The sequence below is a fragment of the Electrona antarctica genome (genome assembly GCF_951216825.1).
Source record: "Electrona antarctica genome assembly, chromosome: 22".
NCBI lineage: Eukaryota > Metazoa > Chordata > Actinopteri > Myctophiformes > Myctophidae > Electrona > Electrona antarctica.
Genome location: NC_136805.1, coordinates 18,044,639 through 18,065,775, shown reverse-complemented (window position 1 = coordinate 18,065,775; position 21,137 = coordinate 18,044,639). Strand labels below are relative to the sequence as shown.

The 21,137-nt window shown below is 44.0% G+C and overlaps 3 protein-coding genes across 3 annotated transcripts; all 3 read left to right on the top strand.

Moving 5' to 3' along the window:
* Nucleotides 1-6,401: 6,401 nt before the first annotated feature.
* On the top strand, nt 6,402-9,767 carry LOC306915782 (elongation factor 1-alpha-like). The gene is made up of 2 exons (XM_079493397.1): nt 6,402-6,526; nt 8,186-9,767. Exon 2 carries the CDS (start codon nt 8,235-8,237, stop codon nt 9,621-9,623), a length of 1,389 nt encoding a protein of 462 aa, XP_079349523.1. The 5' UTR covers nt 6,402-6,526; nt 8,186-8,234; the 3' UTR covers nt 9,624-9,767.
* Nucleotides 9,768-11,910: 2,143 nt separating this feature from the next.
* Nucleotides 11,911-14,733, top strand: LOC306914703 (elongation factor 1-alpha-like). Its single transcript, XM_079491869.1, has 2 exons — nt 11,911-12,032; nt 13,205-14,733. Exon 2 carries the CDS (start codon nt 13,254-13,256, stop codon nt 14,640-14,642), a length of 1,389 nt encoding a protein of 462 aa, XP_079347995.1. The 5' UTR covers nt 11,911-12,032; nt 13,205-13,253; the 3' UTR covers nt 14,643-14,733.
* Nucleotides 14,734-16,937: 2,204 nt separating this feature from the next.
* Nucleotides 16,938-19,721, top strand: LOC306914756 (elongation factor 1-alpha-like). The gene is made up of 2 exons (XM_079491945.1): nt 16,938-17,019; nt 18,192-19,721. The coding sequence occupies exon 2, from the start codon at nt 18,241-18,243 to the stop codon at nt 19,627-19,629; it is 1,389 nt and encodes a 462-aa protein (XP_079348071.1). The 5' UTR covers nt 16,938-17,019; nt 18,192-18,240; the 3' UTR covers nt 19,630-19,721.
* The last annotated feature ends 1,416 nt before the right edge of the window (nt 19,722-21,137 follow it).

The window sequence follows — 21,137 nt, the reverse complement described above, 5'->3', positions numbered from 1 at the left end:
CTAGAGAGATTACTCATTTAGTATCATAGGTCACATCTCTGCAAGGGCTCTAAGTGAGTTGTGGTGAATAATGAAACTCTTGCGTGTCGTCAATGTTCTGCAGAAATCGCACACTTGGTAACCATATAAATCATGTAAGTGATATGAAGTGAGTCACTATGGAGTATGAAGTTATGAAACCGGCCCATGGGACCCTGCCGCCTACAGTGATTGAATTGGTATTATTCATTCATTCACTGTGTGGATTTTTTCACACCACTTTATGATTTACTTGAAACGGGTGAATCATCCTGCAGTATGATGCGGCTAGACAATATTATTGTCTGAAGGCCAATACATGCTCCTTTCGACGTTGGAAAAAACGTTGGGTTTGGACGAATGGACGTCTTTCCAAACTAGTTCGGAGAGTCAGGAAATCTGGGGGTGCACGAGTTCTGTGAAAAGGTTCTGAGACCACCTGTCAGAAGTTCGGAACGACGTCAATTTGTAGTTACTGTATCACCTCACAGGCCTTTCCTAAGAAACCCTCTATAGGTAAGCACAGTCTACTTGTACTTCCCTTTTCCCCGTTCCTCTACAAACTCGCATGAGCCCTGGTTCTGAGGCTGTTTCGGGTCACGTCACAGCGGCTGAGTGGCAGCCATGCCAGCCTCAGTCGCGGGGGTGCTGTGAAGGAGACGGCGGTGGAGGAGGAGGAGGAGGAGGAGGAGGAGGTGTTTGGTGGCGCTTGTGGTTTCTAGGGATGCATGATGTGTTGTGACAGTGGGAGCCGCGCGGGGCTGGCAGGCGGTCACCACGCGGCACCATATTGCCGGGTGCTCCCCGAGGACGAGGGATCAGCGTGCCATCCTTGCCAAGAAGTGCTAATAGGCGCAACACGTCTTGCTTTCGCACATTAGGGCAAGCGAAGGGTGACAGATCGGAGCTGTGATACTGCCGCCTGGAAAAAAATAAAGGGCTACACCGCCCCGTTTGCCATGCGGGCACGGTAATGAGAACCGCCTCGGCTGAGTGACGTGCCCGCCGATCACGGAGTTGATATGTTCGCAGCCGGACATTTCTATGTCTTGCCCTTGTCAAAGAGCTCCGGCCTCACCCATCACCGACGTGACACTAGCTTCCATACTGTATCTGACAATAAAGTCACAGGTGTTGAAATGGTGCCAACACTTGGGAGAGAAAGACATCTCCATTCCCACCGTAGCAAGTGAGGTCAAGTGGTGGTCTTCGGGTTATGACACCTTTGTCATACATTTTCTATTATCAGAACCCAGATCTTGGACGCGTTCTGTCGAACTGCACACTTCACATTGGGGAAGAAGCGAGTGCTTCTGCCACCCTCTGTTGCTTCCACCTAAGGGGCCATATATGTTTGATTTTGGCACTTCACCACCTGCCTCCATTTATTCACCTCACAAGATCTAGGCTTGTGATATGTGACCCAGTGTACTGGATGATTACTGGCAGGCAGGATGTGCATAGCACCACTTGATCAAGCATGTTGAAAGCTCAATGGAGTAGCAAGGGGAGTATTTGAACATACTGTAGATGTGTACATATACTGTATGTGTACGTGATTGTTATTGTAGTTTGTATATTATCCATGGCTTTATTATACACCTACAGTTGGAGGCCATCGATATTGTCCTTTTCTTTTTGCTGAGGTTTGCGTGATCTGCGCAAAAGGACAGTTAACCCATTTTGGGCGGGAACCCCTTTTGGTGTTTTAAACATTATGTTATAATTTAGCTATTGAAAAATAGCAGATCTACAAGCTCATAGCGCGCCACCGAGTGGCGCGCTACGAGCTTGTAGGTCTGCTATTTTTGAAAAATCGTGAAAGTATTTATTTCAGAAAACTGGAGGATTTAGAAGGATTTTTAAATTTTTTGAGGTCAGGCCTAAATGGGTCAAATAATAAGGGACAATATCGGTGGCACCCAACTGTACATATACTGTATGTGTACGTGATTGTTATTGTAGCATGTTTGTATATTATCCACTGTGGCTTTATTATACACCTATCATGTTATAATATAATATGCAGGGCAACATTCTGTTATCTTAAATCAGAACAGTGGACTTTGGAACACTTATGGAACACTTACTTTTGTCTGCTAACTTTTCATAATCAGGATGAGTTCTGTGTTCTAGGCTTGAGATATTCGATGAATGTCTCAAGCCCAGAACATTCTGATGCATTATGATGCTCTTAAGACACCTAGCGTGTGTTAATTCATCTTGAAAGATACAGTGAAAGCTACACTGAAAGTCTCTCATCCATCCTGCTTCTATACTATAGGCTATTAATAATGCAATGGGAAGCCTACATGATTCCTGTTGTTTGGCGTTTTTACCCTGTAAAGCACCTTGTCAACCTTGTTTTGGAAAGGTGGTATACAATGGAAAGTGTATTGTCATTATTACATAATTCAAATGTTGTCAAGTAGAACTGGTTAGAGTTAGACGGTGACACAAATGTGCGTTGGGTTGCTCATTGTTCTGAAAATTTGATATATTTGAAAGTTCCAAACAATTCCTTTTGGGGCTATAGCAGCAATTCACAGCTGCTTTTACAAAGACTTCAAATGAACACCAAAATTGGCAACCGAATGGAACGTGTTGAGCTTAGGAATAGGATCTACTGTATACTTAATTGCGAGCTGGAGTCGCACACAGAGAATAACAAGATATCCAAGCTCACAACTTGTTGCGCTGTGATTGCAACAAAGTACAGTAAAAGTCAGGCATTTATGGATAAGCACATGCCAACATACAGTATGCCACCGTGTGCTATGGTGCAGGACATCGTGACCCTGATTCTCTGTGTCTCTAAATATTTGATAGCCTATAGCATTCCTGGGGACGACAAACATTGCATGGGGCTCTAATGCAAAATTAGAGAATGTACATGAAAATGATGTGAATGATTTATGGAACGTGGCTCACCTCTCTGTCAACTGTACTTCTGGTGTAGAGATGACTCCCTGTGTATGTGTGGCAACTTTCTACACCACACACACACACACACACACACACACACACACACACACACACACACACACACACACACACGCAGCTGGGCATGTGTATGACATGGCCTAGCAACCTGAGGTGGTTCAGGGTAGACTCCACACTGCAACCGCATGTGTGGCACTCTGTCCTGGGTGATGCTGAGTATATTGTCTGAAGTTGCTGTTATGGAAAACCTTTTTCCTCAGCCCACCAAATGATGTTTTGGCTTGTCTGAGGAGTTTTGGATCTTATTATCATCCATTGTGCAGGTGTCAATATTATTATGCTTTCCAGGAATGTTAAGGTACAGTACAGTGGCCAACTGTTGGCCTTCAGCTGTGACGGGTGGTGTGGGATGCTGACTCTCATCTGAGCTCTGGTGGTTGGGTGTAAAGTAGCTCTGGTCCATAGCTCTAGCTCTATGGAATTGTTCTCTTCCTACGCTCGCATAAATGCAGACCAGCCTCTCGTCTGTAGCGTAAATATACAAAACGTTTTACCTACTCACCAAAACAAAGGCGGTTTGTGTAATTAGAAAGCCTACTTTCCTTAGTGGACGCACTCTGAGCCCCCCACCACATGTTTAAAATGCACTTTTTGGCCAGAAAGGGATTTTTTTCTTGGCAACATCGATAGAGGGCGCAGTGGAGTAACTAAAAGTATTTTAAAAACAATCCCTTTCTGGCCAAAAAGTGCATTTTATACATGTGGTGGGGGGCTCAGAGTGCGTCCACTAAGGAAAGTGTGGGAGGGAAAGTTTTGTTTTGATGAGTAGTGGGGAAAAACAACACATGCAGTAAAAGTTCCAGGAAGTGATCACTGGTAGGAAAGTTCCAGGAAGTAATGCCGGACGGGGGTTCCATTTTGATCATGAAAGAGTGTTTGGTGTAGCTTGACAAAGAGACTCTTTTTAAGTCCAGTGGAGCAGCTTAGTGGCCAACAGTATAAGACTGAGGTTGTACTGGTCAGCTCCCAGGTTTTAATGTACAGGGCTGAAAATGAGAACTTAATTGTGCTCAGCTACTACCCTGGCTAAATAAAGAAGGGGAAAAAAGCCTACATTGTATTCCAAATCAGTACTTTGAACCATTGTATAGTGTGTTCGACAAACTTTAATACCTAAATAAGGGAAGCTTGGTTGAAATTAAGAAGATAGTCTGATGGTGGATGTTATGAACTGCAACGAAAAAAGGGAACAAAGGGATCTCCTGGGGTCTAGCAAAGCATTGCTATTTTCTTTTTGGACTTTGAGGATTATCAGGTTTTCAGACAGAAGATCTTTAGTTTTTTGGTGGATATTTTATTGGATTAATTTGGAATATAGACTAGGAAGATGTTGTTTAGGACTATAGCAGACAGTCTTGTCTGACTCCAGTCTGCTCATCAAAGGGCTCAGAACTGTGCCTTATTTTTCTGGAAAAAGGTGTGTTTAGTAATATCTCCACTTTACCATGAACTGCACGCGGATAACATCTGCCTGAATGATCGCAGGACTGATCATATCAAAACTTCCTTTGGGAAGCACACATGTATGGGGCATATTTGACTAAACACATGTTTTTTTCAAATGGATATGAAACTAGAGGACTCTGAATCTGACTCCAAGTCTTTGGAATTATTTCATGGGTAGACACAACATGTATACACATACTCACATGCCTACACACATAAATAGAAATACGAACGCACACAAACGCATGAGCATGCCTGCACAGAGCACCCACTTGACCCAAGACGCACACACACACACACACACACAGGTCAATTTAGGCCAACTGCTCTCCAACATGCACATTGCATAGAACAGGAAAATAATCAGTAATTGAGCGCAAAGGATGCACATGAATTCATGCCATTGATCAGTGGCAGAGCAGTGCATTGATTTACAGTATTGTGCCTAACATGTAGAGCTTAACCCCATCAATGAACAGCTCCTCATGTCTGTGGCCTTTAGGATTAGGAGAGAAACACAAGGGCACAAACCATGGCATTGTATACCCTGAACACAAGTAGAAAACATTGAGTTGGAAATATGTTATTTATGATGACAGATGCGGTCGTATGACAAACTATGGATTACGCTTACAGTATTATGTCCGACTAGACAAGACATTATATGTCAATGTTTTTCTTTCTCTCTTTCTCTCTCTCTCTCTCTCTGACACACACCCTCTCCTACTCATATTTTGGCCAGTATTTGACCATTAAAACAAACAAACAGAACTATCTTTTCGGCGCCTGTATTGCCCCGTTTATCAATGCTCCACCGGCCTCTTCTTGCTCACATCCAGTGTCCCTCCCTGGGGTCATGCTATGCTTGCTGAAGTGCTCTGCTGGCTGTGAGGGAGTGCGTGCAGTGTGCACTGCCTGCCATCAATAGGGGTGAGTTACACAGGTCACCGGTTCAAACGCAGGTCACCACGCCAATTTTCTCGCCTCTGTGTGTGTGTGTGTGTGTGTGTGTGCGTGCGTGTGTGTGTGCGCGCGTGCGTGCATCATTGTGAGTTCAATTGGTGTGCAAGTCTGTGTGTTGCATACATGATGCCTGTGGGTCTTTGGATGTGAGTGTCCCAATATGGGTGCGCATGCTGTGTCCGTGCATCCAGCTGACTGTGTGTGCATTTATCCTAGATGTGTTTTGGCCTTGCGTGCTGGCTTGCTGTGCCACAGCATCCAGCGTTTCGATCTCTTGACACGGGCATGTTTCCAATTGACATAATGAACACGTTCTCATTGGAGTGACAGTGACCCCCTTACCTAGTACTGGAACTGTACATGATGATGCTGGGACATCAGTTAAATAGACCTATAACAAACTACCTCTTTGCCAACCTAACATGTAAAATGCAGTACAGGTCCATACATAGCCACCTGATACAGTATACATAGCGCTAAAGCTATATCCAGCTCCTTAATAATCACCTAGACCCAGCCCTCATCCTTAGATAAATGACTCACACAATCGCTTGATTTGCAAACTGTATAGGCATATAGGCAAATATATGTTGACACATATAACACAGTAAATTGACAGTACCCACATACTGTAGTGTACACTGTACAGTACAAGACAGTATACTGTGTGTCGGTGTGACAGAGGGTAGGCCTCATGCACTGTAAAAACTACAAATATGGCCCGGGCTGGCCTAGCGGTCCGGGCAGCTAGGCTGGTAATCCTGACAGCGTGTTGCAGGTTCGAGTCCTGATCCCGATGCCCTTTGCTGTCACCCCCCCCCATCTCTCTCCCCATTTCCTGTCACATTTTTACACTTTTATTGATAGGTGTGCTGTTTACTTTCTATGTAGTTTACCTTTAAGCCTTGTATGTGTAATGGAGACCAATGTTCCTTTGCCTAATTAGTAACTCTCCTCACCTGGTAGCCTCACCAGGGTATTTAATAGGTGATTAGTTTGGTCACAGCCAGTTCAGTGTAAACCAGCACTCTGTCAAGAGCTCACCCACTGCAGGTTGACTGTTTCCTTTCTCTCAGGCCTTGGACAGGATAAGTCTGTAAGTCTGTGTGTCTTTTGTTAAAGTGTATGGCTCTTAAAGCATATCTTATCTCTTAAAACAATATGCTTGTAAGTTGGTTTGATCATTTCTAAAAGTGATGCATAAAAAGGACTAATGTTTTGGTTTATGATTGTACTGTATTTGACACAAATGTCTGTTTTCTGTTTTTTCTGTATTGCAGTTTTACAAATGTATTCACCAGTAAAGAACCTAAACCAAGTCACTGCCTTTTGGAGCTTTATTGGGAACTTTGTTAGCTGTCTGCCAAGCCATACAGACTGTACACCAAACGTATAGTAAGGGCAGAACAGTAAAAAGACTTATCCTGTCCAAGGCCTGAGAGAAAGGAAACACTCAACCTGCAGTGGGTGAGCTCTTGACAGAGTGTTTCCTTTCTCTCAGGCCTTGGACAGGATAAGTCTTTTTACTGTTCTGCCCTTACTATACGTTTGGTGTAGTCTGTATGGCTTGGCAGACAGCTAACAAAGTTCCCAATAAAGCTCAAAGGCAGTGACTTGGTTTAGGTTCTTTACAGACAGTAGTGTGACAGGAAAAAGCCCCCCAAAAATATATATTGTTGCTCAATAAACGTACATTCAGTATTTGTTTGCTATTCGTGTTCAGGCATCATGGCGAACTTGGCGATTGTGTCTAGCAGTGCATTAGAGTCTTCGACCACGGTACCATGTTGCTTGTTAGAGCAAGCAGGATGAAGTGATGAGCACTATAGAGCGTTGCAGTCCCGCCTCCTACCCTGGACCAGGAAATGAAACCCAATGCATTATTCTCATAGACATTTCTTAAAGTATTTATTTAAAGACGGTTACGCCGCGGACAAAGCCAACTCGAGTCGTGACAACTCATGACAACACAAACAATATTTTGGACCAAACAAATAATTACAAAGAAGAAAAACAACAAAGTAACCTGCCGTTTTTTTCTTCTTTCTAATTATTTGTTTGGTCCAAAATATTGTTTGTTGTCATGAGTTGTCACGACTCGAGTTGGCTTTGTCCGCGGCGTAACCGTCTTTAAATAAATACTTTAAGAAATGTCTATGAGAATAATGCATTGGGTTTCATTTCCTGGTCCAGGGTAGGAGGCGGGACTGCGACGCTCTATATGGACGAGTGTTACAGTAGGTCTCCACCAGGGCAGGTCAGGTTGTGGCCTCCTGGTGGTGCTATAATAGGCCAATGTGAAAAGGGTGGGATATATTCCTCAGCCTAGTAGGAAAGTCTGTGAAAGATTTCACGTAAATTGCACGCTGCGTTCATGATTTGAGGCTTTTTGTTCTAAACGGGCCTATCCTGCAAACTTTGAAAGCCAATGTTAGCTAATTAGGATGGAATATGAAATATCGGACAGATCCGTCTTGAACACATGACTATAGAGATAGTATTTTATTAGGATATAAATGAATCCTAATGAAATACTATTGGGAGCTTAAGAACGGTGTGCGGACATCCTACCTTCTTTCTGAGAGTACCTGTTCCACCCATCTGTCTGTGTCCCTTTTATGCCCATATATGGAGATTTCTGTATCTGTCTCTCTGTTCCTTTTTTCCTATATATGGAGTTCTGTGTCAGGCATGCCCAAATATGAAGTGTTGTGATGTCAGAACATGTCAGCTCACTCTTTCTGTTACCTTATAGGGGCAGCTGTGTGGCCGTGTGAATTGGTAACACCGAAACCTAAGCAACAATGGGAAAGGAAAAGGTTCACATTAACATTGTGGTCATTGGCCATGTCGACTCCGGCAAGTCCACCACCACCGGTCACATGATCTACAAGTGTGGAGGCATTGACAAGAGAACCCTCGAGAAGTTCGAGAAGGAAGCCTCTGAGATGGGCAAGGGCTCCTTCAAATATGCCTGGGTGTTGGACAAGCTGAAGGCTGAGCGTGAGCGTGGTATCACCATCGACATTGCTCTGTGGAAGTTTGAGACAGCCAGGTACTACGTCACCATCATCGATGCCCCAGGACACAGAGACTTCATCAAGAACATGATCACTGGTACCTCTCAGGCTGACTGTGCTGTGCTGATCGTTGCTGGTGGTGTGGGTGAATTTGAGGCTGGTATCTCAAAGAACGGTCAGACCCGCGAGCACGCCCTGCTGGCCTTCACCCTGGGAGTGAAGCAGCTTATTGTCGGAGTCAACAAAATGGACTCTACTGAGCCCCCTTACAGCCAGAAGCGTTTTGAGGAAATCGCCAAGGAAGTGAGCACCTACATCAAGAAGATCGGCTACAACCCTCTCACCGTGGCCTTCGTACCAATTTCTGGCTGGCATGGAGACAACATGCTTGAGGCCAGTGAGAAGATGACTTGGTTCAAGGGCTGGAAGGTTGAGCGCAAGGAAGGCAATGGCAGCGGGGTCACCCTGCTAGAGGCCATGGATGCCATCCTTCCACCCAGCCGCCCCACTGGGAAGCCCCTCCGTCTGCCCCTGCAGGATGTTTACAAGATTGGCGGTATTGGAACTGTACCTGTGGGCCGTGTGGAGACTGGCATCCTGAAGGCCGGGATGGTCGTCACCTTTGCCCCTGCCAATGTGACCACTGAGGTCAAGTCTGTGGAGATGCATCACGAGACACTGGTCGAGGCCACTCCTGGTGACAATGTCGGCTTCAATGTTAAGAACGTGTCCGTTAAGGAGATCCGTCGTGGCAACGTTGCTGGAGACAGCAAGAATGACCCTCCCATGCAGGCTGGCGCCTTCACTGCCCAGGTCATTATCCTGAACCATCCTGGCCAGATCGCTCAGGGTTACGCCCCTGTGCTCGATTGCCACACTGCACACATTGCCTGCAAGTTCAGCGAGCTCAAGGAGAAGATCGACCGTCGTTCCGGAAAGAAGCTTGAGGACAACCCAAAGGCCCTGAAATCTGGAGACGCCGCCATTGTTGAGATGATCCCTGGCAAGCCCATGTGCGTGGAGAGCTTCTCGGAGTACCCTCCCCTTGGACGTTTTGCCGTGCGTGACATGAGGCAGACGGTGGCTGTCGGTGTCATCAAGTCTGTGGACAAGAAGCTTGCTTCTGGTGGCAAGGTGACCAAGTCTGCACAGAAGGTCACCACTAAAAAGTGAATTCTGTTTTGTTTTGTTTTTTTTGTTATAGTTTTGCTTTCTTTATATCATTAATTGTCTTGTACTGTTTGTTGTTGTTTTTTGTATATTTGTATTGTCATTTGTGTGTAAAAAAAGGAAAATAAATACATTGTTGAATCAACAGATGACCGTGCCTCCTTTTCAGTTAAAAGTTTAAGTTACAGTAAATGGTTTTGAACTGTTCTTGATGATGCCACAAATCTGAAAATTGGAAAGAAAAGCTGCTGGTGTAACTAATAAAAGTATTTAAAATCCATATATGGAGATATAGTGGTGATCAGGTCCAGAGCCCGGGGAGATGCTTTTGTGCTGGTTCTTGCCACCGATCGGTGGGGCGAACGGTTTTCGAGTTACGTGGATTACAGACGTACATGTTTTGTTTAGCTTCCTAGTTCATCATTTTCCTCTACAAAATGGACTAGTTTGTCTTTCTAATGACCACCATTGTTTTTATACTGTTTCACAATAATAAATTCCATCTTTTCTGTGTTATTTCTATATCTTATACATTCAATGTATTAAAACACTAATGCAGAGTTATCGGCACAGTTTCTATAAACACATTGAGTGCCCTATGTGGCAAACTCCACATACCTTTAAGCAGGTTTAATATACATTATTAATTTTTTCTTCTGATATGAGCCAGGTCTGGGAGATGAGCTGTGGTTTATGTGGTCTGGTTGGCCACCTAGTGGGCTGGTGTTATACTTCCTACATGGAAAATGCACAGGATGGACAGTTTCACTTTGGCATGCATGCATGCCGTGCTTCTGCTGCACTGTTGCTTTCACAACCAAGACAAGAGATACATGTTTGGGAGGAAAATAATCTCGTCATAGACCGGTTCTCGTTATCAATGAGAAACAACGTTGAGGGTTATATACTCTCTTGTCATTGGCTTGTCACAGGTTATGGTACCGTAACCCAGCAAGCACGGTCAGGACTTAGTGACGTCTCTATTGGGGCCAGATCAAGTCAAACCAAGACTAGTCACATCTGGCCCTGGATGAGTCCGATCGAGGCTCGATCAACTTAAGTCACATCATAACTACAGTAGTCAGATCTGGCCCCGAATAAGCTTCATTATTTCAACTAGTGAAGACGTCCTGGAAATGACTTAAAGATCATCCCCATATGGGCATATGGCCTAGTCCTGAACGTCACCGGAGTCACCGGAGGACGTCATAACGCCATCATGACGCCATTTGGCTTGCTGGGAAATATGTCTGCTTGCTCTGCATCTTAGAGGTGGGTGGTGGACAGTTTAGAAATATGCATACCAGTGACATATTCAATGAGGTTTGCAAGCTAATGGAAACTACAGACTTTCTCTTCCTGGAAAGTTAGCATGTTGAGATAGAAAAATAAATGCAGAGTGAGAAATGGTACCTACTGTACTAACTACCATCTTATAATGAAGATTAGGACCTATTTATTATTATGAGACCATGTTGAAGTATTCCTTTAGCTGAATTTGAACTTAAAACAATATACTGTGTTATGTAACAAGCCACTATTAATTTGTGTTATATTTAAACATTTTGTCTGCACCACAACAGGCACATTTTCAAGCTTTACACATGAATTGCTTGATAATTAAATTAAGTAGAAGTATGTTCAAACATGTATAATGCATTGAATTACAAGTGTAAGCCAAATTAAATTAACAAGTTGATTTTTAAGAATATAATTCCGTATTAAACTATGAACACTTTAAAACATGTAAAAGTAGGCTACTACCCATACACTGCTTACTACTGTGGATGATAATCTGCTGTGGGCTATAATAGCCGTATTGATTTATTGGGTTTTACAGTTAGGCTACCATTACAACTGAATCGATAAACTCAAAATCAAGTTGAGACTGAACCAAAAATTAAGTCACGTTTATTTATAGTCTTGTAATCGGGCAAAGAAAAGATCTCATGAAAAAGTGGTTGCATTTGATCAGTAAAGAAGCAACAGCTTTTTCATCAGTTTCTTTCCCCCTCTTTTTTTTATTTCATTCGTGTGGTTTCTCTATAGTACCTACTGTATATAAGCTAGGCTGGTAATCCTGACAGCATGTCGCGGGTTCAAGTCCTGATCACGATGACCTTTGCTGTCACCCCCCCATCTCTCTCCCCATTTCCTGTCACATTTTTACACTTTTATTGATAGGTGTGCTGTTTACTTTCTATGTAGTTTACCTTTAAGCCTTGTATGTGTAATGGAGACCAATGTTCCTTTGCCTAATTAGTAACTCTCCTCACCTGGTAGCCTCACCAGGGTATTTAATAGGTGATTAGTTTGGTCAGAGCCAGTCAGTGTAAACCAGCACTCTGTCAAGAGCTCACCCACTGCAGGTTGAGTGTTTCCTTTCTCTCAGGCCTTGGACAGGATAAGTCTGTAAGTCTGTGTCTTTTGTTAAAGTGTATGGCTCTTAAAGCATATCTTATCTCTTAAAACAATATGCTTGTAAGTTGGTTTGATCATTTCTAAAAGTGATGCATAAAAAGGACTAATGTTTTGGTTTATGATTGTACTGTATTTGACACAAATGTCTGTTTTCTGTTTTTTCTGTATTGCAGTTTTACAAATGTATTCACCAGTAAAGAACCTAAACCAAGTCACTGCCTTTTGGAGCTTTATTGGGAACTTTGTTAGCTGTCTGCCAAGCCATACAGACTGTACACCAAACGTATAGTAAGGGCAGAACAGTAAAAAGACTTATCCTGTCCAAGGCCTTAGAGAAAGGAAACACTCAACCTGCAGTGGGTGAGCTCTTGACAGACGGCTAACAAAGTTCCCAATAAAGCTCCAAAAGGCAGTGACTTGGTTTAGGTTCTTTACAGACAGTAGTGTGACAGGAAAAAGCCCCCCAAAAATATATATTGTTGCTCAATAAACGTACATTCAGTATTTGTTTGCTATTCGTGTTCAGGCATCATGGCGAACTTGGCGATTGTGTCTAGCAGTGCATTAGAGTCTTCGACCACGGTACCATGTTGCTTGTTAGAGCAAGCAGGATGAAGTGATGAGCACTATATGGACGAGTGTTACAGTAGGTCTCCACCAGGGCAGGTCAGGTTGTGGCCTCCTGGTGGCGCTATAATAGGCCAATGTGAAAAGGGTGGGATATATTCCTCAGCCTAGTAGGAAAGTCTGTGAAAGATTTCACGTAAATTGCACGCTGCGTTCATGATTTGAGGCTTTTTGTTCTAAACGGGCCTATCCTGCAAACTTTGAAAGCCAATGTTAGCTAATTAGGATGGAATATGAAATATCGGACAGATCCGTCTTGAACACATGACTATAGAGATAGTATTTTATTAGGATATAAATGAATCCTAATGAAATACTATTGGGAGCTTAAGAACGGTGTGCGGACATCCTACCTTCTTTACCTGTTCCACCCATCTGTCTGTGTCCCTTTTATGCACATATATGGAGATGTCTGTATCTGTCTCTCTCTGTTCCTTTTTTCCTATATATGGAGTTCTGTGTCAGGCATGCCCAAATATGAAGTGTTGTGATGTCAGATCATGTCAGCTCGTTCTTTTCTTTCTGTTACCTTATAGGGGCAGCTGTGTGGCCGTGTGAATTGGTAACACCGAAACTTAAGCAACAATGGGAAAGGAAAAGGTTCACATTAACATTGTGGTCATTGGCCATGTCGACTCCGGCAAGTCCACCACCACCGGTCACTTGATCTACAAGTGTGGAGGCATTGACAAGAGAACCATCGAGAAGTTCGAGAAGGAAGCCTCTGAGATGGGCAAGGGCTCCTTCAAATATGCCTGGGTGTTGGACAAGCTGAAGGCTGAGCGTGAGCGTGGTATCACCATCGACATTGCTCTGTGGAAGTTTGAGACAGAAAGGTACTACGTCACCATCATCGATGCCCCAGGACACAGAGACTTCATCAAGAACATGATCACTGGTACCTCTCAGGCTGACTGTGCTGTGCTGATCGTTGCTGGTGGTGTGGGTGAATTTGAGGCTGGTATCTCAAAGAACGGTCAGACCCGCGAGCACGCCCTGCTGGCCTTCACCCTGGGAGTGAAGCAGCTTATTGTCGGAGTCAACAAAATGGACTCTACTGAGCCCCCTTACAGCCAGAAGCGTTTTGAGGAAATCGCCAAGGAAGTGAGCACCTACATCAAGAAGATCGGCTTCAACCCTCTCACCGTGGCCTTCGTACCAATTTCTGGCTGGCATGGAGACAACATGCTTGAGTCCAGTGAGAAGATGACTTGGTTCAAGGGCTGGAAGGTTGAGCGCAAGGAAGGCAATGCCAGCGGGGTCACCCTGCTAGAGGCCATGGATGCCATCCTTCCACCCAGCCGCCCCACTGGGAAGCCCCTCCGTCTGCCCCTGCAGGATGTTTACAAGATTGGCGGTATTGGAACTGTACCTGTGGGCCGTGTGGAGACTGGCATCCTGAAGGCCGGGATGGTCGTCACCTTTGCCCCTGCCAATGTGACCACTGAGGTCAAGTCTGTGGAGATGCATCACGAGACACTGGTCGAGGCCACTCCTGGTGACAATGTCGGCTTCAATGTTAAGAACGTGTCCGTTAAGGAGATCCGTCGTGGCAACGTTGCTGGAGACAGCAAGAATGACCCTCCCATGCAGGCTGGCACCTTCACTGCCCAGGTCATTATCCTGAACCATCCTGGCCAGATCTGTCAGGGTTACGCCCCTGTGCTCGATTGCCACACTGCACACATTGCCTGCAAGTTCAGCGAGCTCAAGGAGAAGATCGACCGTCGTTCCGGAAAGAAGCTTGAGGACAACCCAAAGGCCCTGAAATCTGGTGACGCCGCCATTGTTGAGATGATCCCTGGCAAGCCCATGTGCGTGGAGAGCTTCTCGGAGTACCCTCCCCTTGGACGTTTTGCCGTGCGTGACATGAGGCAGACGGTGGCTGTCGGTGTCATCAAGTCTGTGGACAAGAAGCTTGCTTCTGGTGGCAAGGTGACCAAGTCTGCACAGAAGGTCACCACTAAAAAGTGAATTCTGTTTTGTCTTGTATTGTTGTTGTTTTTTGTATATTTGTATTGTCATTTGTGTGTAAAAAAGGAAAATAAATACATTGTTGAATCAACAGATGACCGTGCCTCCTTTTCAGTTAAAAGTTTAAGTTACAGTAAATAGTTTTGAACTGTTCTTGATGATGCCACAAATCTGAAAATTGGAAAGAAAAGCTGCTGGTGTAACTAATAAAAGTATTTAAAATCCATATATGGAGATATAGTGGTGATCAGGTCCAGAGCCCGGGGAGATGCTTTTGTGCTGGTTCTTGCCACCGATCGGTGGGGCGAACGGTTTTCGAGTTACGTGGATTACAGACGTACATGTTTTGTTTAGCTTCCTAGTTCATCATTTTCCTCTACAAAATGGACTGTTTGTCTTTCTAATGACCACCATTGTTTTTATACTGTTTCACAATAATAAATTCCATCTTTTCTGTGTTATTTCTATATCTTATACATTCAATGTATTAAAACACTAATGCAGAGTTATCGGCACAGTTTCTATAAACACATTGAGTGCCCTATGTGGCAAACTCCACATACCTTTAAGCAGGTTTAATATAAATTATTAATAATTTTTTCTTCTGATATGAGCCAGGTCTGGGAGATGAGCTGTGGTTTATGTGGTCTGGTTGGCCACCTAGTGGGCTGGTGTTATACTTCCTACATGGAAAATGCACAGGATGGACAGTTTCACTTTGGCATGCATGCATGCCGTGCTTCTGCTGCACTGTTGCTTTCACAACCAAGACAAGAGATACATGTTTGGGAGGAAAATAATCTCATCATAGACCGGTTCTCGTTATCAATGAGAAACAACGTTGAGGGTTATATACTCGCTTGTCATTGGCTTGTCACAGGTTATGGTACCGTAACCCAGCAAGCACGGTCAGGACTTAGTGACGTCTCTATTGGGGCCAGATCAAGTCAAACCAAGACTAGTCACATCTGGCCCAGAACACGAGTCCTGGATGAGTCCGATCGAGGCTCGATCAACTTAAGTCACATAACTACAGTAGTCAGATCTGGCCCCGAATAAGCTTCATTATTTCAACTAGTGAAGACGTCCTGGAAATGACGTAAAGATCATCCCCATATGGGCTGTGATCTGGCCTAGTCCTGAACGTCACCGGAGTCACCGGAGGACGTCATCATAACGCCATCATGACGCCATTTGGCTTGCTGGGAAATATGTCTGCTTGCGCTGCATCTTAGAGGTGGGTGGTGGACAGTTTAGAAATATGCATACCAGTGACATATTCAATGAGGTTTGCAAGCTAATGGAAACTACAGACTTTCTCTTCCTGGAAAGTTAGCATGTTGAGATAGAAAAAGAAATGCAGAGTGAGAAATGGTACCTACTGTACTACCTACCATCTTATAATGAAGATTAGGACCTATTTATTATTATGAGACCATGTTGAAGTATTCCTTTAGCTGAATTTGAACTTAAAACAATATACTGTGTTATGTAACAAGCCACTATTAATTTGTGTTATATTTAAACATTTTGTCTGCACCACAACAGGCACATTTTCAAGCTTTACACATGAATTGCTTGATAATTAAATTAAGTAGAAGTATGTTCAAACATGTATAATGCATTGAATTACAAGTGTAAGCCAAATTAAATTAACAAGTTGATTTTTAAGAATATAATTCCGTATTAAACTATGAACACTTTAAAACATCTAAAAGTAGGCTACTACCCATACACTGCTTACTACTGTGGATGATAATCTGCTGTGGGCTATAATAGCCGTATTGATTTATTGGGTTTTACAGTTAGGCTACCATTACAACTGAATCGATAAACTCAAAATCAAGTTGAGACTGAACCAAAAATTAAGTCACGTTTATTTATAGTCTTGTAATCGGGCAAAGAAAAGATCTCATGAAAAAGTGGTTGCATTTGATCAGTAAAGAAGCAACAGCTTTTTCATCAGTTTCTTTCCACCTCTTTTTTTTATTTCATTCGTGTGGTTTCTCTATAGTACCTACTGTATATAAGCTAGGCTGGTAATCCTGACAGCATGTCGCGGGTTCAAGTCCTGATCACGATGACCTTTGCTGTCACCCCCCCATCTCTCTCCCCATTTCCTGTCACATTTTTACACTTTTATTGATAGGTGTGCTGTTTACTTTCTATGTAGTTTACCTTTAAGCCTTGTATGTGTAATGGAGACCAATGTTCCTTTGCCTAATTAGTAACTCTCCTCACCTGGTAGCCTCACCAGGGTATTTAATAGGTGATTAGTTTGGTCAGAGCCAGTCAGTGTAAACCAGCACTCTGTCAAGAGCTCACCCACTGCAGGTTGAGTGTTTCTTTTCTCTCAGGCCTTGGACAGGATAAGTCTGTAAGTCTGTGTGTCTTTTGTTAAAGTGTATGGCTCTTAAAGCATATTTTATCTCTTAAAACAATATGCTTGTAAGTTGGTTTGATCATTTCTAAAAGTGATGCATAAAAAGGACTAATGTTTTGGTTTATGATTGTACTGTATTTGACACAAATGTCTGTTTTCTGTTTTTTCTGTATTGCAGTTTTACAAATGTATTCACCAGTAAAGAACCTAAACCAAGTCACTGCCTTTTGGAGCTTTATTGGGAACTTTGTTAGCTGTCTGCCAAGCCATACAGACTGTACACCAAACGTATAGTAAGGGCAGAACAGTAAAAAGACTTATCCTGTCCAAGGCCTGAGAGAAAGGAAACACTCAACCTGCAGTGGGTGAGCTCTTGACAGATGGCTAACAAAGTTCCCAATAAAGCTCCAAAAGGCAGTGACTTGGTTTAGGTTCTTTACAGACAGTAGTGTGACAGGAAAAAGCCCCCCAAAAATATATATTGTTGCTCAATAAACGTACATTCAGTATTTGTTTGCTATTCGTGTTCAGGCATCATGGCGAACTTGGCGATTGTGTCTAGCAGTGCATTAGAGTCTTCGACCACGGTACCATGTTGCTTGTTAGAGCAAGCAGGATGAAGTGATGAGCACTATATGGACGAGTGTTACAGTAGGTCTCCACCAGGGCAGGTCAGGTTGTGGCCTCCTGGTGGCGCTATAATAGGCCAATGTGAAAAGGGTGGGATATATTCCTCAGCCTAGTAGGAAAGTCTGTGAAAGATTTCACGTAAATTGCACGCTGCGTTCATGATTTGAGGCTTTTTGTTCTAAACGGGCCTATCCTGCAAACTTTGAAAGCCAATGTTAGCTAATTAGGATGGAATATGAAATATCGGACAGATCCGTCTTGAACACATGACTATAGAGATAGTATTTTATTAGGATATAAATGAATCCTAATGAAATACTATTGGGAGCTTAAGAACGGTGTGCGGACATCCTACCTTCTTTACCTGTTCCACCCATCTGTCTGTGTCCCTTTTATGCACATATATGGAGATGTCTGTATCTGTCTCTCTGTTCCTTTTTTCCTATATATGGAGTTCTGTGTCAGGCATGCCCAAATATGAAGTGTTGTGATGTCAGATCATGTCAGCTCGTTCTTTTCTTTCTGTTACCTTATAGGGGCAGCTGTGTGGCCGTGTGAATTGGTAACACCGAAACTTAAGCAACAATGGGAAAGGAAAAGGTTCACATTAACATTGTGGTCATTGGCCATGTCGACTCCGGCAAGTCCACCACCACCGGTCACTTGATCTACAAGTGTGGAGGCATTGACAAGAGAACCATCGAGAAGTTCGAGAAGGAAGCCTCTGAGATGGGCAAGGGCTCCTTCAAATATGCCTGGGTGTTGGACAAGCTGAAGGCTGAGCGTGAGCGTGGTATCACCATCGACATTGCTCTGTGGAAGTTTGAGACAGAAAGGTACTACGTCACCATCATCGATGCCCCAGGACACAGAGACTTCATCAAGAACATGATCACTGGTACCTCTCAGGCTGACTGTGCTGTGCTGATCGTTGCTGGTGGTGTGGGTGAATTTGAGGCTGGTATCTCAAAGAACGGTCAGACCCGCGAGCACGCCCTGCTGGCCTTCACCCTGGGAGTGAAGCAGCTTATTGTCGGAGTCAACAAAATGGACTCTACTGAGCCCCCTTACAGCCAGAAGCGTTTTGAGGAAATCGCCAAGGAAGTGAGCACCTACATCAAGAAGATCGGCTTCAACCCTCTCACCGTGGCCTTCGTACCAATTTCTGGCTGGCATGGAGACAACATGCTTGAGTCCAGTGAGAAGATGACTTGGTTCAAGGGCTGGAAGGTTGAGCGCAAGGAAGGCAATGCCAGCGGGGTCACCCTGCTAGAGGCCATGGATGCCATCCTTCCACCCAGCCGCCCCACTGGGAAGCCCCTCCGTCTGCCCCTGCAGGATGTTTACAAGATTGGCGGTATTGGAACTGTACCTGTGGGCCGTGTGGAGACTGGCATCCTGAAGGCCGGGATGGTCGTCACCTTTGCCCCTGCCAATGTGACCACTGAGGTCAAGTCTGTGGAGATGCATCACGAGACACTGGTCGAGGCCACTCCTGGTGACAATGTCGGCTTCAATGTTAAGAACGTGTCCGTTAAGGAGATCCGTCGTGGCAACGTTGCTGGAGACAGCAAGAATGACCCTCCCATGCAGGCTGGCACCTTCACTGCCCAGGTCATTATCCTGAACCATCCTGGCCAGATCTGTCAGGGTTACGCCCCTGTGCTCGATTGCCACACTGCACACATTGCCTGCAAGTTCAGCGAGCTCAAGGAGAAGATCGACCGTCGTTCCGGAAAGAAGCTTGAGGACAACCCAAAGGCCCTGAAATCTGGTGACGCCGCCATTGTTGAGATGATCCCTGGCAAGCCCATGTGCGTGGAGAGCTTCTCGGAGTACCCTCCCCTTGGACGTTTTGCCGTGCGTGACATGAGGCAGACGGTGGCTGTCGGTGTCATCAAGTCTGTGGACAAGAAGCTTGCTTCTGGTGGCAAGGTGACCAAGTCTGCACAGAAGGTCACCACTAAAAAGTGAATTCTGTTTTGTCTTGTATTGTTGTTGTTTTTTGTATATTTGTATTGTCATTTGTGTGTAAAAAAAGGAAAATAAATACATTGTTGAATCAACAGATGACCGTGCCTCCTTTTCAGTTAAAAGTTTAAGTTACAGTAAATGGTTTTGAACTGTTCTTGATGATGCCACAAATCTGAAAATTGGAAAGAAAAGCTGCTGGTGTAACTAATAAAAGTATTTAAAATCCATATATGGAGATATAGTGGTGATCAGGTCCAGAGCCCGGGGAGATGCTTTTGTGCTGGTTCTTGCCACCGATCGGTGGGGCGAACGGTTTTCGAGTTACGTGGATTACAGACGTACATGTTTTGTTTAGCTTCCTAGTTCATCATTTTCCTCTACAAAATGGACTGTTTGTCTTTCTAATGACCACCATTGTTTTTATACTGTTTCACAATAATAAATTCCACCAAATTCCATCTTTTCTGTGTTATTTCTATATCTTATACATTCAATGTATTAAAACACTAATACAGAGTTATCGGCACAGTTTCTATAAACACATTGAGTGCCCTATGTGGCAAACTCCACATACCTTTAAGCAGGTTTAATATAAATTATTAATTTTTTTTCTTCTGATATGAGCCAGGTCTGGGAGATGAGCTGTGGTTTATGTGGTCTGGTTGGCCACCTAGTGGGCTGGTGTTATACTTCCTACATGGAAAATGCACAGGATGGACAGTTTCACTTTGGCATGCATGCATGCCGTGCTTCTGCTGCACTGTTGCTTTCACAACCAAGACAAGAGATACATGTTTGGGAGGAAAATAATCTCGTCATAGACCGGTTCTCGTTATCAATGAGAAACAACGTTGAGGGTTATATACTCTCTTGTCATTGGCTTGTCACAGGTTATGGTGCCGTAACCCAGCAAGCACGGTCAGGACTTAGTGAGTCTCTATTGGGGCCAGATCAAGTCAAACCAAGACTAGTCACATCTGGCCCAGAACACGAGTCCTGGATGAGTCCGATCGAGGCTCGATCAACTTAAGTCACAAACTGTCACATCATAACTACAGTAGTCAGATCTGGCCCCGAATAAGCTTCATTATTTCAACTAGTGAAGACGTCCTGGAAATGACGTAAAGATCATCCCCATATGGGCTGTGATCTGGCCTAGTCCTGAACGTCACCGGAGTCACCGGAGGACGTCATAACGCCATCATGACGCCATTTGGCTTGCTGGGAAATATGTCTGCTTGCGCTGCATCTTAGAGGTGGGTGGTGGACAGTTTAGAAATATGCATACCAGTGACATATTCAATGAGGTTTGCAAGCTAATGGAAACTACAGACTTTCTCTTCCTGGAAAGTTAGCATGTTGATAGAAGCCATTCTTGCATCAATTTAAGAAAGAAAAATAAATGCAGAGTGAGAAATGGTACCTACTGTACTACCTACCATCTTATAATGAAGATTAGGACCTATTTATTATTATGAGACCATGTTAAAGTATTCCTTTAGCTGAAT